Source organism: Amblyraja radiata, chromosome 4, assembly GCF_010909765.2.
Source record: "Amblyraja radiata isolate CabotCenter1 chromosome 4, sAmbRad1.1.pri, whole genome shotgun sequence".
Taxonomy (NCBI): domain Eukaryota; kingdom Metazoa; phylum Chordata; class Chondrichthyes; order Rajiformes; family Rajidae; genus Amblyraja; species Amblyraja radiata.
The window spans coordinates 82,594,999-82,613,550 of record NC_045959.1 but is presented as its reverse complement, the minus strand read 5'-3'; the positions used below and the strand labels follow the sequence as shown (position 1 = coordinate 82,613,550).

Below are 18,552 nucleotides of genomic sequence, written 5' to 3'. Positions count from 1 at the left end.
TCCTGCTCTCGCCAGCACGAGGAACTGGAAGCAAACCGGAGATAACAACCCTGGAGGTCCTGCTTTTGAGCATTTTTCCGAGCTCTCTAAAGTCACGCTGCAGAATATTCATCCCCTTCTTTCCGACATCGTTTGTGCCGACATGCACCACCACATCCGGCTGTTCACCTTCGCCCTTGAGGATTTTCTACACTCTGTCCGTGACATCCTGGATCCTGGCACCAGGAAGGCAGCACACCATCCTCGAATCCCATCCGTTCCCGCAGAAACCCCTGTCCGTACCTCTCACAATGGAGTCTCCAACTACAATGATGTTGCCTGACGTTGGCCTCTTTGGTTTTGGCTCAACAGCCCTTTTCGCTTCGCAAGCCAGTCCGCCGCTCAGTGCGATAACGTCTTCTGTCCCGACAGCTTCTAAGTGGGTGAACCTGTTCACAAGAGGTACAACACCCGGGGACGCTTGCATTCCATGTTTCCCTCCCTTTCTCACCGTCACCCACTTTCTCTCTTCTCTCCGTGAGCTTCTCTACAGTGAGCTTTGGAGACAAAGATAACTGGGAGCATATGCTCAGACATATTTAATGCCAGTCGTGATTCACAAGCTCTTCCCCCATCTACCTACTGCCAAATTCAAGGCCATCTCTCTGTCATTGTTCATTCCTGGCCACTCTTTAAGAAGTTACCACAACCTGCATTTGGTGTCTCCCATTTAGACCAGAAACCTTGTAGAGTGGGCCCCCTCTTCACACTACTGTTGCTTTCACCTCCTACATAGATACATTTGGAAAGAGCTTTCTCATAGCGATTCCATCTACCTTAATATTCCAAGTCAAGAGTGTTTTACTGTCATATATCATAAGGTCATAAGTGATGGAAGTAGAATTAGGCCATTCAGCTCATCAGGTCTACTCCGCCATTCAATCAAGGCTGATCTATCTCCCTCCTAACCCCATTCTCATGCCTTCTCCCCATAACCTTTGACACCTGTACTAACCTGTCCCGAAATGGAACAATGAAATGCTTTCTTGCAGCAGCACAATAAATGTGTAAACATAGTACTCTGTAAACGTCATATTGCACAACAACAAAGTTCAGTATATTAAAAAAATAAACAAAAGATAATATGCAAAGACAAAACCAATGCCCCCAAGTCTATGTGGTTCAGAACTTAGTTGGAGGTTGTAGTGTTTAATAGCCTGATGGTTGTCAGGAAGAAGCTGCTGCTGTACTTGCACGTTACACTTTTCAGGCACCTTCTTTCCGATGGTAGGAGTGAAATGAGAGTGTGGTCAGGGTGGTGTGGGTGTCTGGCTGCCTTGGAAACACTGATGCAGGCTCTGCTTTGTTCTTTACCTTCCCTTACCTCCAGTGTTCCTCTCAGCCTGATGAAGGATCTACGACCTAAAATGTCACCTATTCCTTTTCTCCAGTGATGCTGCCTGACCCGATGAATTACTCCAGCTTTTTGTGTCTATCTTTGGTGTAAACCAACCAGCATCTGCAGCTCCTTCTTACACAAATCTACTCATTGAGGACAGGTTTAGAATCTAATGCTATTCCTGCCAACTATTGCATCTATCTCAGGCACAGGTTAAATGGAGCCTTGCTTAATGCCTCTGCCACAGTTATTTCCAGATTTATTTAGAGGCATTCATGAGCTGATCCTCAGCGATGAATCCAGTTCCCTCACTTCATCAACCTCTTCAATCTGCGCCCAAGATGAGTAAATGGGTTTAGGTGACTGTTGGAGAATAAGTTTCGGTGTACAAGGCTGGGAATCAGTTCATGATCAATGGATTTACACCTCCCCATATTCTTCCCAGAACCTTCTTCCCCACTTCACCGTTCACCATCCACCATGCAAGGAAAGGTATTAGGCAGTCGTTTTTTCCAGAATAGTGGAAACATTTGACACTCAGAACGCTTTTTCCCAGGGTGGAAATATCAAACACTAGTTAGGGCATAAGCTATAAAGTGGGAGGGGGAGTAGTTGAAAGGAGATGTGCGGGAGAAGTTTTTTATTCACAGACAGTGGTGGGGGCCTGGAACGTACTGCCAGGGATGGTGGTGGAGGCAGATATGTTAGTGGCATTTTAGCGGCTTTTAGATTTAGATAGACACATGGAAGTGCAGGGAATAGAGGGAACTGGATCATGTACAGGCAGATGAGCTGTTTAATTTTAAATTGTTCGGGCACAAACATTTGGCCGAAGGGCCTGCTCCTGTGTCGATCTGTGTTGTAATATTAGAATATATACATTGTATTGTTTCAATTCTTGCTATCATACTTGCGTACCTTCACTTAAGCTTCAACCACTGCAGCATTTTAATATGTTTTATTAGGAAGGGATTAATTTAGATTTTCTTTTAATTCATTAATATTTGCTTTTCTTTTCCTTTCATACCATCCTTTCCCACCTGCCTAAATCCTTCAACCATCTCACCTGGCAGAAGAAGCTCTCAGTCCTACACTTATTACCTGTAAGTAACTGCTTTGATAATGAACTGCTTCATGCTTTTATCCATTCTTCTCCATGTAGGCATTTGTTCCATTCACATTTTTGTTTTTCAGGCACCTGGTATTCCAGATTTGCTGCCTGATTTTGGTTTTAACTGCCTTAATGTATACTCTAAGAATAGAATGCAAAGCAGCAAACCATGCTGAAATATTTTGAACTAATATTTTTGCCAGATTTTGCAGAATTGTGGGTGTTAATTGAGGATTGGCATGAAAAGAAAATACAAAACAAAAACAGAAAATGCTGGAAACAGCCAACTGATCAGCCAATGTCAGTGAGGAGAGAAAGGCATATTTCAGATTAGGGGCCCTTTATCAATCATCACACAAGTCTCACCCCAGTCACTCCCTCTTCTCCCCACTCCCATCAGGCAAGACGTACAGAAGTCTAAAAACGCACACCTCCAGATTCAGAGACTTTCTTCCCAACTGTTATCAGGCAACTGAACCATCCTATCAACAACTAGAGAATGGTCCTGACCTACCATTTACCTCATTGGAGACAGACTATCTTTAATCAGACTTTACTCGACTTTATCTTGCATTAAATATCATTATCTTTATCCTATGACTGTATTCTGTTCACGGTTCAATTGTAATCACGTATAGTCTTTCCGCTGACTGGATAGCACGCAACAAAAAGCTTTTCAGTTTACACGTGACAAACTAAAGTAAAATAAACTAAAACATTGGAGACCCTCGGACTATCTTTAATCTGACTTTATTGGACTTTATCTTGCACTGTATGTTATTCACTTTATCCTGTATCTGTACACTGTTCACAGTTCAATTATAGTATTTATACTGACTCAATAGTACGCAAAATAAAGCTTTCCAGTGCACATGAAAATAAACTAAACTAAACTTAAGTATTGATAAAAGGAAAGACAGGACAGTTATTGCAAATAGATTTGAGATATCGGTAGAGTCCTTGAGAGATACATCATCAAAACAGACCCTTCAGCCCATTGGGCCTATGCCAACTATCAATCACCCATTTACATTAATCCTACACTAATCTCGCTATTTTATTTTCCTCACATTCCACAAACTCTACCCAGATTCCACTATGCGCCTAGACTAGGGACAATTTACAGACAGTGGCCACTCAACCAACACATCCACTATGTTTGGGATACAGGAGGAAACTAGAGCACCAGGAGGAAACACATGCAGTCAGGAGAAGAATCTGCAAACTCCAGAGATCAGGATTGAACCTGGGCCCCTAACGTTGTGAGGCAGCGGCGCTAATAGCTGTCATTGTATAATACTAAATATTCACCAAACTGTTCTGATAAAGGACTCCTTGACCTGAAACACACACTGCTGTTTCTCTCCTCATGGATGCTGCTGCATCTACTGGGTACTTCCAGCATTTTATATCTTTGCACTATGAGATTGTTGAATATGCCTGGCTTCAGCAGAGAGGTTTGTTGCTCTTTGGTTTGGAGTATAAGTGTTTCATTATCTAATCGAATCGTCGGTCTGATATTATGAGGTTTAATCATTGCCATAGAGTCATAGAGTTATCGAGTGATAGAGTGTGGAAACAGGCCCTTTGGTACAACTTGCCCACACCAACCAACATGTCCCAGCTACACTACTCCCATCTGCCTTGTTTGGTCAATAATCATCCAAACCTGTCCGATCCATGTACTTGTCGAACAGTTTCTTAAATGTTGGGATGGTCGCAGCCTCAACTATCTCTTGGGTTGTGTACTAAGGTCTGGAGTTGTTCTCTCTGTATCCAGTGGGTGCTATTGGTGAGGATTTTAGCATGAATGGTGATTGAGAACAGGATGACAGGGAGCCCAGCTGCAAAGGTTTATGAGCCTGCTGTCAGGGCTCACACTCAGTCAAGATACAACCAAGTTATTGGTTTCCCAACGAGAGAAAATAAAACCAAAGGAAACCTTGGCTTTCGTTTTGAATGTCAGTGTGCAGCAGGAAAGGCAAAGCTGAGGGTTTGAACAGGGTACCTGAGACCTTTGGATGTGATCACGAAACGGTGTCACAGGTGTGTTGCAAATTGCCATTGTTACATTATGAATAAGGGAAGATTGTGACTACAGGGAGAAAGCCATTCACAGTGTAAACATACAGGAGAAAATTAGGCATTGAGACGGGGAAAGAAAGGACAGTGATTGCAAATGGATTGCAAAGTATGCACTTCCACAAATAATTGATGAAATCGGCCTTGCTGGATTAGGATGCTCTATATGCAAAAAGGACAGACACAGGGAAATGTTTCCAAGGTCGACAACAGTGAGCACTTAACACAAAAGTAGACAATCAAACAGATTCAGCACTTAAAGTCTCGCTTTCTGTGGAGTCCACCGTTGAAGCCACCAGTAAATGTAAATGAAATGTAAATGTAAAGGGAAACAAGTGATGATTTGAAGTGTGATCAGGAGAATTCAGAAACAGCCACTTGTGGCTGGGATCCAGTGATACTCATTTAGCAAGAATGAGGTGCAATCACCTTTTCTTTGTTATTTTTATTTCCGTTGCTTTATTCGGAGAGGAAATTAAAGCAATACTTTCTTTGTAAGTTTGAAGTGCTCTTGACGTACGATCAGATACCCAGGAGTCCACTGTGAGGTTTTTTTTGCCAGCAATAAAACACACAATAAATGAGATTTTAATGGCACTACAGTGAAACTGCGCCATTATTTAATGCGACCACTGTCGTTGTGAACGGACATTTTAGATCAGTGGATAGGAAGGTTATTTTGTTTCTTCAACCAAATGTAAGGTTTGTTTAGTGCAGGGTGGACATTCTTGCTCGGTTGCTAAGTAATGCAATCGATCCACCAGGCTTCTCATAAAATGGCCCTAGCAAGTGCATTATTTATCATCATTTTACAACTTTTTTTTAAAAAGGCGTGAGGTGCCGGAGTAACTCAGCGGGTCAGGCGGCATCACCGGGGAACATGATAGGTGACGTTTCAGGTCAGAACCTGAATGTAGGGGAGGTTGGGGGCAAAAAAAGCCGTGAGGGCAGGGTAAGGACAAAGCATGGCAGGTATTAGGTGAACATGGATGGGAAGAGGGTTGATCAACAGATTGTTGGACAAAGGCATAAGACAAAAGGATTGAAGAGTTGCGAATTGATAAGCCAGAGGAAGGAATGTAGGTGGAGGGGGAGGCGAGAAATCGGGGCGAGTCTAGGTGGGGCACAGGGGAAGGGCAGGGGTGGTAGAAGGGGAGGGTGGTGTGGGGTAGAATTAGGATGGGGAGGGGGGGGGGGTTGTTAGAGGTTACCTAAAATTGGAGACTTCCACCTTTTACAATGCACTATCTTTACAACATTACCAGTCAGGACATCTGTTGTAAATAGTGTGTGCCGCAATTGGTCTGGAGGCAGGAGTTCAAAGCCATCATGACAACTGGAAATTTAAATTCAGATAATTCAATAAATCTGAATACAGAACTAAGCAATATCAGTAATCGTCCAAAAGTGGACACAAAATGCTTGAATAACTCAGCGGTCAGGCAGCATCTCTGGAGAAAAAGGATGGGTGACGTTTCGGTTCACTAATTGCAGGGGGGAAAAATAGGTTCACCTATTACCGGCCATGCTCTGTCCTGCCCCTCCTCTCTTCCAGCTTTCTTGCTCCCTCCCCCCCCCCCCCCCCCCCCCCCCGCAATCCATCTGAAGATGGGTTCCGACCCTAAACATCACCTATCCAAGTTCTCTAGAGATGCTGCCTGACCCACTGCCTTACTCCAACACTTTGTGTCTTTCTATTTCTGAAGTTTTTGGTTCTGATGCCTGTTCTGAAGTTCTATAAGTAATTGTGAAACTTAATGGTGGCGCATGAATATTGATACTTGATATTTAGAACTATTCTTAAGCCTTTATTTTTCATGTTAAAAATAATACAAACCAAAGTGAAAAGTCAGCAAATTGGTTCTCAGTCCTAGGTTGACAGATGTAATTCATTGCACCGCCAAGTGGCCTGAACTCAGAATTACAGTCTTGGTCTGTCTCTGCATTGGAAAAATCCCCTTTCGAAGCACAATGGGACAGGCAAAACTAGTTATGGAGCCAGTTAACATGGGAACATTAGCTGACACCTCCTACATAGGGCCATTGACTGGGTAGGTAGCAGGTGACGTGAGAGGCAATTTCATTTAAAAGCGCAGAGCAGGTTGAAAATGGATGCAACATGTAATGCTGTCTCCACTCAGAAACTACTTTGCTCCTGGAGGAACTCAGAGGGTCAGGCAGCATCCATGGAGGGAAATGGACAGTCAACGTTTTGGGTCAGGACATTTCATCTGAAATGAATGTATATCAAAGTGATAGCCAGTATAAAGGGTGAGGGAAGGGGTTTGGAAAGAGTTGACAAACAAATAGGTGGATCCAGGTGTAGAGAAGTAGAGGGATTTATTGGTAAATTGAGTCAAGTGGGGGGATAGGGTGGAGATAGCGACAGAGGCTGGAAGGTGATAAGTGGAGGCAACTAAGGGCTGCAGATGATAGAATCTGATAGGAATGGAAGGTGAAGCAGAGAACCAAAAGAGGTAGGTGGGATGGGTAGGTGGAAGAAGGGGAGGAACCGGGGGAGAGGTATGTGGGTGAGAGACTGAGAGAGTGGGTGGGGAAAAGAAATTTAGAGATAGAGGGCAAGGAGAGTTGGAAAGAAGGCTGGGTGTGAGAGAATGACACATAGTGCTGGAGTAACTCAGCAGGTCAGGCAGCATTCCTGGAAAACATGGGTAGGTGATGTTTCTGGTTGAGACCCTTCTTCAGACTGAATCAATCTGAAGAAAGGAGTCCCAACTTGAAAAGTCACCTATCAATGTTCTCCAGAGATGCTACCTGACCTGCTGAGTTACTCCAGCACTTTGTGCCCTTAATTGTCAAACAGCTTATGCACTTCCTTGTTTCTACACTCTGTATGAGAAGGCCTGGGCAGTTCAGAGCGAGAGTAAAAGGGGCAGGTGACGTGAAATTGGAGAATTCAATGTTCATACCGTCGGTTTGTAGACTTCCCAGGCGACATTTGATGCCCTGTTGTTCTAGTTTGCATTTGGCCTCACCCTGGCAGTGGAGGAGGCTGAGGTCAGTGTGTTGGTTGGGAAGGGAATTAAAATGGTTGGCAACAGGGAGCTCCAGGTAGCCATGGCGGATAGAGCGCAGGTGCTCAACAAAGCGGTCACCTTGTCTGTGCTTTGTCTCACTGTAGACACCATCAATGAACCCTTCCTCACCTTGGATCCACCCATCGTGGGAAGTGGAGAGGATGTTTCCACTAGTGGGAGAGTCTAGAATCAGATGGCACCACCTCAGAATAAAAGTTACCTTTAGAAAAGAGATGAAGAGAAATTTCTTTAGCCAGAGGGTTGTGATCTGTGGAACTCATTGCCACAGATAACTATGGGGCCAAAGACATTAGGTATTTTAAAAGTGGAGATTGATACCTTCTTGATTAGGAAGCATGTCAAAGGTTACAGGAAGAAGGCAGGAGAATGGGGTTGAGAAGGAAAAATAGATCAGCCATGATTGAATGGTGGAGCAAACTCAATGAGCTGAATGGCCTGACTCTGCTCCTATGTTTTATGGTCTTATCACTTGCTAGCTCTGGCCCCGCCACTCTGTGTCACCTTTTTTGACAGCCTAATCTACACTAGTCCCACCTGCCTGCATATGGCCCATATCATAAGGTCATAAGTAATGGGAGCAGAATTAGGTAATTCGGCCAATCAAGTCTACTCCGCCTTTCAATCGTGGCCCGAACTAATCAAGAATCTATCTATCTCTAATTTAAAAGTATCCAATGACTTGGCCTCCACCGTGGCAAAGAATAAGCCAGTTCGGTATTCCGAAAAACGCAAGGAATCATAGGATTTTTCAAAGGTCGATCGAGAATAAAAAAAGCGAACGGGGTGCCTGGTAGCGGGGGAGAGCGGGGTGTAACAGCGAGAGAGAGGGGGTAGATGTTAGTGGGAGACAGGGAGAGATGGTGAGAGGTGGGGGAAGAGAGGTTTCAGTTAGACAGACAACCACTGGTAAAGCCATGGCTCGTTGCTTCTAGGAGAGTCGAGAAAATGTCCGCAATCGAGAGAATGCAACTTCAGAACCTCCTCGTCTCGACTGCGCTGGAGCTTTCCACGGGCGCAAGGAACAAATGACCTATAGTTTGCATTGAGTGAACTGAGTGTTCCTACTGTCCTCGTCATACACCGGCGTTTTGTGAGAGTGGTTGGATCCCGGGATCGAGGAGTCAGCGCCCGACAGGTGAGCGGCCCGCGGTAGTTGCTGCCTCTCCACTCGCCGCTGGAAGAACTGACACCTCTACTATCCGGGTCGGGCGTGCCTACTTGACCCCGCTGCTTGGCAGCGGCCGACTAGGATTCCAGAGCATCGCCGATGCCTCGCATCAGTTCCAGATTCCCTCGCCGCCTGTCCGGATAATGTGACCGACATTGGTTGAGCTGAAGCTGGGATCCAACCACTCTCACAAAACGCCAGTGTACGGCGAGGACGTTAAGAACATTCAGTTCACACAACGCAAACTTTAGGTCATTGCGTACAGTTTTGGTCTCCTAATCTGAGGAAAGACATTCTTGCCATAGAGGGAGTACAGAGAAGGTTCACCAGACTGATTCTTGGGATGTCAGGACTTTCATATGAAGAAAGACTGGATAGACTCGGTTTGTACTCGCTGGAATTTAGAAGATTGAGGGGGAATCTTATAGAAACTTACAAAATTCTTGAGGGGTTGGACAGGCTAGATGCAGGAAGATTGTTCCCGATGTTGGGGAAGTCCAGAACAAGGGGTCACAGTTTAAGGATAAGGGGGAAATCTTTTAGGACCGAGATGAGAAAAACATTTTTCACACAGGGAGTGGTGAATCTCTGGAATTCTCTGCCACAGAAGGTAGTTGAGGCCAGTTCATTGGCTATATTTAAGAGGGAGTTAGATGTGGCCCTTGTGGCTAAAGGGGACAGGGGGTATGGAGAGAAGGCAGGTACAGGATACTGAGTTGGATGATCAGCCATGATCATATTGAATGGCAGTGCAGGTTCGAAGGGCCGAATGGCCTACTCCTGCACCTATTTTCTATGTTTCTATGTTTCTATGTTCCTTGCACCCGTGGAAATCCCCACTCCCATCCATCCCAACCACGGCACAAAAGTCTAATGTGTACGAAGTCTGAAGGAGGGTCTTCTATCAAGAAGTCCGCGGATGGGAGTTTCGGCCCAGTCCCGTAGGCAGCGCGGAGGAGAGGCGCCGGCCCCGGCTCGATTCTGCCTGTCCTGCCGGCGGGACGGGTGGGGTTGGGCTGGAGTTGGTGCTTTTCCACGCTGCATGCGGACCTGGGCCACCGCTGCAACGAGCCTGCGCCCCCCCTCCCCTCCTCCACGCTCTCCCGCTCCCTCAGGCCCTGGGCCGATCCCGGATGGGACACTTGAGAGGGGACGGGGACGGCTCAGTGGCGGCTGGATAGAGACGAGATGCACCCATGCAGTGGCACGGCTGCCTCGAGTGTTTAGTCCGAGCGACCCATGACCTGTGCATGCGCAGTTGGAATACCGAACTGGCTTATTGCACAGATTCACCAACCACTGACTAAAGAAATTCCTTCTCAACTCCTTTCTAAAGGAACGTTCTTTAATTCTGAGACTATGACCTCCCACTAGTGGAAACATTCTCTCCACATCCAATTTATCCAAGCCTTTCACTATTCGGTAAGTTTCAATGAGGTCCCCCCTCATTGTTCTAAACTCCAGCGAGTACAGGCCCAGTGCCGTCAAATGTTCATCATAATGCGTGCTAACCCACTCATTCCTGGGATCATTCTTGTAAACCTCCTCTGGACCCTCTCCAGAGCCAGCACATCCTTCCTCAGATATGGGGCCCAAAATTGCTCGCAATACTCCAAATGTGGCCTAACCAGCACCTTATAGAGCTTCAACATTACAACCATATTTTTGTATTCTAGTCCACTTGAAATAACTGCTAGCATTGTGTTTACCTTCCTTACTACTGATTCCTTTTCACTTGTATGCCTCGACACCTATCCTATCCATGTACCTGTCAAAATGTTTCTTAAACATTGCGATAGTACTTGCCTCCACTACCTCCTCCGGCAGCTCATTCCATACACCTACCACCCTTTGTGTAAAGAAGTTACCACTCAGGTTCCTATTAAATCTTTCCCCCTCACCTTAAACCTATGTCCACTGGTTCTCGATTCCCCTACACTGGATGAAAGACTTTGTACATTCACCCAATCTATTCCGTTCAGGATTTTGTACACCTCTATATGATCACCCTTCATTCTTCTGTGCTCCAAGAATAACAATAACAGGGTGGGGTGGGGCAAGAGCGGGAAAGTGATAAGACATAGGAGCAGAATAAGGCCATTCAGCCCATTGAGTTTTCTCCGCCATTCAGTCATGGCTTGCTCAACCTCTCCCTATAGCTCCCACCCGTGAGTCCTGGCAACATATGGTAACATCCTCATAAATCGTCTCTGCAAGATGCTGCCTAATCCGTTGAGTTCCTTCAGCAGGTTGCTTGTTTCTCTTGATTTTGTTTCAGTTCAGAATTAAAAGGAGTTATTTTAGGAAGGAGATGAGGAGAAATTTCTTGTGTCAGAGGGTGGTGAATCTGTGGAATTCTTTGCCTCAGAAGGCTGTGGAGGCCAAGTCAGTGGATATTTTTATGGCAAAGATAGATAGATTCTTGATTAGTACTGGTGCCAGAGGTTATGGGGAGAAGGCAGGGGAATGAGGTTAAGAGGGAGAGAAAAATCAGCCATGATTGAATGGCAGAATTGACGATGGGCCGAATGGATTAATTCCACTCCTATTCCTTCTGACCTTATAACCTTAGAATGGAGAGATAGATCAGCCATGATTGAATGGTGGAGTAGTGTAGATTTGATGGACCGAATGGCCTAATTCTACTCCTATCACTTATGACCTTGTGACCCTATGAGTTCAATGAGGTGTAATTTGGCCGTGTGCCAGAGCAACTGGGTGGTCTAGTGGGCCAGATTTCTGGCCAGGCTCTGAAGGTCTAAACCCAATACCTCCTCAGAACAAATCTCCCGTCTGTGCCATTAATGTTCTCAGCTCAGGCAGAAATACTCATCAACGCAACAGGAGCAAAACGATTGTAAAATTAATGGTTGAGTTTTGAAACTGATTAATTCCCCGTGGTCGGAGGGGATGAAGTGACCATGTGTTCCTGCAATAACCATTGCTGCTCCATCTTGCTTTAAATGTCATTTGATTTGGGTGTTAATTCTTTCAAACAGTTTTTAATTGAGAGTGGATTGATTTTAAAAGCAGTGAAGCCAAAAGGCTTGTCAATTTATTTTTATCTGTAGTCTTCACTTAAATTTCGGTCCATTGTGGCAGCATTTGGATAGTAAATTACTTGTGTGTGAAACCTTGAGATTCCCAGTCAGGACTATTGTCTGCTTTTCAATTCAGACGGCATAAATCCCCTCCAAATTTCATGGCACTCTCTCTCACATCGTGCCTGCTGTAAAATATAAAATGATGAGCTGTGTGTGTCCAGGAGACAAATCATTCTCTCACCTGTCCCCGTTACATGCTTGATCCAAGGCAGGCTAGCGAGATAATTTACGATGCTGTGAAAGACCGATTATAATTGGATTGAGCTTTTAGTTTTCAGAATGGTCTCATGCTGTTTTAAAGTGTTGTCTTTAGTCTTTTGGTGTTAAGGCCATCAGGACAGATTGAAAGATGTTTTTCTTGTAAACACCTGCAGCCGATTAATCTTCCTGTTGGGCATCTTAAATGGGGAGGGCTTATAGCTGGATGAATGGCTGGTAGATTTGGAAGTAATTTTCTCCTTATGTTAGCCTGCATGGGAAGAGATTTAATGAGCATTCGATCCTGAATGGTTTTGATGTTCATCCACTTGCTGCTGTGTTCCCTGGCCACTTTTTGATCTGCACGAATAATTAATTCAGTTTGTGAACATTTCTTTCTTGCTCAAGCACTTGGCAGTTTCTCTACATTCAAAATGGTGGTCAATATTCCCATTGATATCAGTTCTAGTATTTTGCCTCCCGCCACCCACTCCCCCATCCGGTCCTTTAATTATGAGTTCCGGTGCTATTTCAAACTTCCAGTAGCAGTGGCTGAGGGCCTATTAGAGTTTTGTTGTCCACGTTTTGACAGGTTTGGGGGAGTCAGGGAGTGGGATACAGAGAGCAACTCAAGTACAAGCCTAAAGTGGGCATATACCGAGACAAATCCCTCTTAACAACGGTGGAAAATAGCCGATCAATGTCTTCAGCAAAGCTTGAGAGGAAAGTCAGAGAAGTGTCATCAATCAGAGTATTGAGAAAAAATGTTGGGAGGTCATGTTGCAATTGGTGGAGTGTGGGGGTTCCATTTTGGTCACCCTACTATGGGAAAGATGTTGTCAAGCTAGAAAGGGTGCAGAGAGGATTTACAAGTATGTTGCAGTGAGCTATAGGGGGAGGTTAAGCAGGACTTAACCTCCCCCTTCCTTTGGCCGAAGCTTGAATTCCATGCTATATGTCTAAAGTCTGAAGTCTAAAGACTAGGTTTTATTCCTTGGAGTGCAGGAGGATGAGGGGTGATCTTACAGAGATGTACAAGATGATGAGTCGAATAGATTGGGTAAATTTGCTGGGTCCAGAGAAAGAAAATCAAGAACCAGAGAATATAGGTTTAAGATGAGGATGGAAAGATTTAATAGGAACTAGACTAAGTGGGACCCGTTGGGTCCCAGCATCACACAGGAGGGCTGGTCATCCAACGCAATATTCCACCTCTCCACCAATTCTAATATTGGTGGCCAGTTGGGGGGGGGGGGGGCTTTCTGGAGCGCTAGTGTGGGTGTTGTGGGCTGAAGGGACTGGTTTCCAGAGGGCTAGTATGCAAATTGTGCGCCAAATGGATTCTTGGGCTGGCGTCTCAGTCAATCAAGCCTGTTGTGCTGGCAACTCACTCACTCACGGCTGGTGGGCTGGTAGTTGACACGGCTAATCCTTGAAATTCTATTTTAAGCAGGGTATAAGGCCACCAAATTCAAGTGCAGTTTCTTACCACTTCTAGCAGGGTGCAAGGCCACCAAATTCAAGTGCAGTTTCATACCATTCGAAGTAGGGTGCAAAGCCACTAAAGACAGCGAGTCGTGACCTCTCCCTCCTCCATCTTGCAGAGACTGAGCCACACCCACATTTCCGGGTTTTATAACCCCCCCCCGGGAAAAGGTGTGGCTTTCATGGAGTGATTGACAGGAGAGAGATTATCAACATTTAAAAAAAAACTAATAACACTTTTATTTTTCATTGATGGGAAGAATTCTCTGCATCTGCTCAGCGGAAGTAGCGCCTTTCAACTGAGTAAGATGGCCAAAAATCACAGCCGTAAGTGGTAGCGTTTTATCTAAAATCAATATACAGTGCAAACAGGAAGTAAGTGCATTTACAGTAGTGCCTTTTAACTTCAAGCCAAAGCACCCACGCCACCATTTGCAGTAAGTAGTGGCTTTCAACTTCAAACCACACCCAAGCCACACCCAAGCCACCATTAGCAGTAAGCGGTGCCTTTCAACTTCAAGTCAAAGCAACCAAGCCACCATTAGCAGTAAATAGTGCCTTTCAACTTCAAGCCAATGCACCCAGGCCACCATTTGCAGTATGTAGTGCCTTTCAACTTCAGGCCAATGCACCCAAGCCACCATTTGCAGTAAGTAGTGCCTGTCAACCTCATGCCACCATTTGCAGTAAGTAGTGCCTTTCAACTTCAAGCCAAAGCACCCAAGCCACCATTTGCAGTAAGTAGTCCCTTTTCTACTTCAAGCCAAAGCTCCCAAGCCACCATTTGCAGTAAGTAGTGCCTTTCAACTTCAAGCCAAAGCAACCAAGCCACCATTTGCAGTAAGTAGTGCCTTTCAACTTCAAGCCAAAGCAACCAAGCCACCATTTGCAGTAAGTAGTGCCTTTCAACTTCAAGCCAAAACAACCAAGCCACCATTCGCAGTAATAGTGCCTTTCAACTTCAAGCCAAAGCTCCCAAGCCTCCATTTGCAGTAAGTAGTGCCTTTCAACTTCATGCCACCATTTGCAGTAAGTGGTGTCTTTCAACTTCAAGCCACACCCAAGCCACCATTTGCAGTAAGTAGTGCCTTTCAACTTCATGCCACCATTTGCAGTAAGTAATGCCTTTCAACTTCAAGCCATTGCACCCAAGCCACCATTTGCAGTAAGTACTGCCTTTCAACTTCAAGCCAAAGCTCCCAAGCCACCATTTGCAGTAAGTAGTGCCTTTCAACTTCAAGCCAAAGCAACCAAGCCACCATTTGCAGTAAGTAGTGCCTTTCAACTTAATGCCGACGCACCCAAGCTACAATTTGCAGTAAGTAGTGCCTTTCAACTTAAAGCCAAAGCACCCAAGCCACCATTTGCAGTAAGTAGTGCCTTTCAACTTCAAGCCAATGCACCCACGCCCCCATTTGCAGTAAGTAATGCATTTTAACTTCAAGCCATTGCACCCAAGCCACCATCTGCAGTAAGTAGCGCCTTTCAACTTCAAGCCACACCCAAGCCACCATTTGCAGTAAGTAGTGCCTTTCAACTTCAAGCCACACCTAAGCCACCTTTGCAGTAAGTAGTGCCTTTCAACTTCAAGCCACACCCAAGCCATCATTTGCAGTAAGTAGTGCCTTTCAACTTCAAGTCAAAGCTCCGAAGCCACCATTTGCAGTAAGTAGTGCCTTTCAACTTCAAGCCAAAACAACCAAGCCACCATTCGCAGTAATAGTGCCTTTCAACTTCAAGCCAAAGCTCCCAAGCCTCCATTTGCAGTAAGTAGTGCTTTTCAACTTCAAGTCAAAGCACCCAAGCCACCATTTGCAGTAAGTAGTGCCTTTCAACTTCATGCCACCATTTGCAGCAAGTGGTGTCTTTCAACTTCAAGCCACACCCAAGCCATCATTTGCAGTAAGTAGTGCCTTTCAACACACATGCCACCATTTGCAGTAAGTAATGCCTTTCAACTTCAAGCCATTGCACCCAAGCCACCATTTGCAGTAAGTACTGCCTTTCAACTTCAAGCCACAATTTGCAGTAAGTAGTGCCTTTCAACTTCAAGCCAATGCACCCACTCCCCCCATTTGCAGTAAGTAGTGCCTTTCAACTTCAAGTCAAAGCTGCCAAGCCCCCATTTACAGTAATAGTGCCTTTCAACCTCAAGCCAAAGCAACCAATCCACCATTTGCAGTAAGTAGTGCCTTTCAACTTCATGCCACCAATTGCAGTAAGTAATGCCTTTCAACTTCAAGACACACCCAAGCCAAGCTAACCAGGGGAGGGGGGAGGGGGGGGGGGCGCTTTCTGGAGCGCTAGTATGAACCATTTTAGAACCAATAGACATTTTTTTTGCAAGCTTTAGAACCAATAGACTTTTTTTGCAAGCTTTAGAACCAATAGACATTTTTTTGCAAGCTTTAGAACCAATAGACATTTTTTTGTAAGCTTTAGAACCAATACACATTGTTTTGCAAGCTTTAGAACCAATAGACATTTTTTTGCAAGCTTTAGAAGCAATAGACACTTTTTGCAACCTTTAGAAGCAATAGAGACACTTTTTGTAAGCTTTAGAACCAATAGAGACACTTCTTGCAAGCTTTAGAACCAATAGAGACACTTCTTGCAAGCTTTAGAACCAATAGACTTTTTTTGCAAGCTTTAGAACCAATAGACATTTTTTTGCAAGCTTTAGAACCAATAGACATTTTTTTGTAAGCTTTAGAACCAATAGACACTTTTTTGCAAGCTTTAGAACCAATAGACACATTCTGCAAGCATTTTAGAACACTTACATTTGAGTAGACATGTGTTCAGTGTTATTCACAGCTCAGAGAAACATGACCCTCTGCCTTCCTCCATCTTGAAGAGACTGTGTGGCACACCACTTCCTAATTTTACAGTTCCTCCCCCCTGCCGCCAGCAGGGGCAGCAGAGAGAATGGGGAATTTTGTAAAAACATTAATATCTCTGTCATTTTTAATCAACGGGAAAAATCCTCGGCACACATGCGGCAGAGGTGGGCTCTGAGCGAGGTGGCCAAAAATGACGGCCGTAGGTGACAGCGTTCTCTCGGAAATCGCAGCACAGATGGCCAAAACCGGTCAAGAACAGACTTTTAGTAATATATAGATGTGAGGTGCAGGAGTAGGCCATTCGGCCTTTCAAGCCAGCACTGCATTTCAATGTGATCATGGCTGATCATCCCCAATCAGTACCCCGTTCCTACCTTCTCCTCATATCTCCTGAGCGCTATTTTTAAGAGCCCTATCTAGCTCTCTCTTGAAAGCATCCAGAGAACCTGCCTCCACCTCCCTCTGAGGCAGAGAATTCCACAGACCACTCTCTGTGAGAAAAAGTGTTTCCTCATCTCCGTTATAAATGGCTTACTCCTTATTCTTAAACTGTGGCCCCTGGTTCTGGTCTCCCCAACATCGGGAACTTGTTTCCTGCCTCTAGCGTGTCCAAACCCTTAACAATCTTATATGTTACAAAGTGATTCCCACTCATCCTTCTAAACTCCAGAGTGTACAAGCCCAGCTGCTCCATTCTCTCAGCATATGACAGTCCCGCCATCCCGGGAATTAACCTTGTAAACCTACACTGCACTCCCTCAATAGCAAGAATGTCCTTTCTCAAATTAGGGGACCAAAACTGCACACAATACTCCAGGTGTGGTCCCACTAGGGCTCTGTACAACTGTAGAAGGACCTCTTTGCTCCTATATTCGATTCTTCTTGTTATAAAGGCCAACATGCCATTCGCTTTCTTCACTGCCTGCTGTACCTGCATGCTTACTTTCATAGACTGATATACAAGGACCCCCAGATCCCGTTGTACTTCCCCTCTTCCCAACTTGGTCGACGTGAGCAATTTGGGCTGAAGGGCCTGTTTCCACACTGTCTATGAAAGGATAGAACAGGTTATGGACACCAAAGATAGTCAAGGGCATTTGGGGTTTCTCGGAAGTGGTGAGATATCACTCTTGAAAGTAAATAATTAGGGTTAGATATCAGAAAATGATGTTTCTGGATATGGTGGTGTAATACATGTATCTTTAAAGGATAAAGATGTATATTCAGCAAATAAAATAGGTGTGAAAATATTCTTTAGTACCTTCTGTGTACTGAAGAATTGCTTCCTGTGCCCCTACATGCTTGGTGAAGTAAAGGCTATCAATCTCCTTGCTGATAAGTTCACGTCATAATGGGCAGAATTAGGCCATTTAGCCCACCCATTCCACTCTGCCATTCAATCATGGCTGATCTATCTTTCCTTCTCAGCCCCAATGACGACCTCCAAAGCCGTGTGTGGCAATGAATTCCACAGATTCACCGACAAACGCTCATCATATGCCAACCCAATCATTCCTGGGATAATTCTCATAAACCTCCTCTGGACCATCTCCAATGGCAGCACATCCTTCCTCGGATATGAGGCTTAAAATTCCAAATGGTGCCTGATGCCAATGTGCTCACTGCGGAAAGAAAGCAATTTTCGTTTGACATCTGCATGGCAAGTTATGGTGGAAACATGACCCTGGTTTAATAACCTTCATGGGATTATAAACGTCAATAAGTCCCTACTTGGTCACCGGTGTGGTATTTAATGCCTGCATCATCACACCAGTTCCTCTCCCCCAAACCCCCCCCCCTCCCCCTTCCCTCCCACAGGTCTTGTATTTGACTATGCACCTGACTGCAAAACCAATCCATATATGTGTTGACAACATCAGCATAAATCTAGGTTTATAACTTTTGGCATTTGTTCTGTACAAAAACATTAATGAAAATAGGACATACAAAAGCAATCTCAGTTGAAAGATTTTATCCTGCTCACAATTATATTGTAATTCAGCGTTTTAAATAAAACAAATTATTTTTGTTGCATTTAATGCATTTTTAACTAAAAATGATGTAAATCGAGTTTGCACATTCTCAAGGACTTCCACCCACATCCTAATGACATGCAAATTGTTA

General features: G+C 44.8%; 1 protein-coding gene across 18 annotated transcripts in view; it reads left to right on the top strand.

Moving 5' to 3' along the window:
• The window catches only part of ptprm (protein tyrosine phosphatase receptor type M), a 940,804-nt gene that overhangs the window by 706,406 nt on the left and 215,846 nt on the right, over nucleotides 1–18,552 (top strand). For 9 of the 18 annotated variants that reach the window (XM_033019860.1, XM_033019864.1, XM_033019850.1 and 6 more), the window contains one exon: nucleotides 2,452–2,481. The exons of the other annotated variants lie outside the window; for them this stretch is intronic. In XM_033019860.1, the coding sequence (XP_032875751.1) occupies nucleotides 2,452–2,481 (30 nt within the window). The remainder of the gene's footprint in view (nucleotides 1–2,451; nucleotides 2,482–18,552) is intronic. 18 annotated transcript variants of the gene reach the window in all.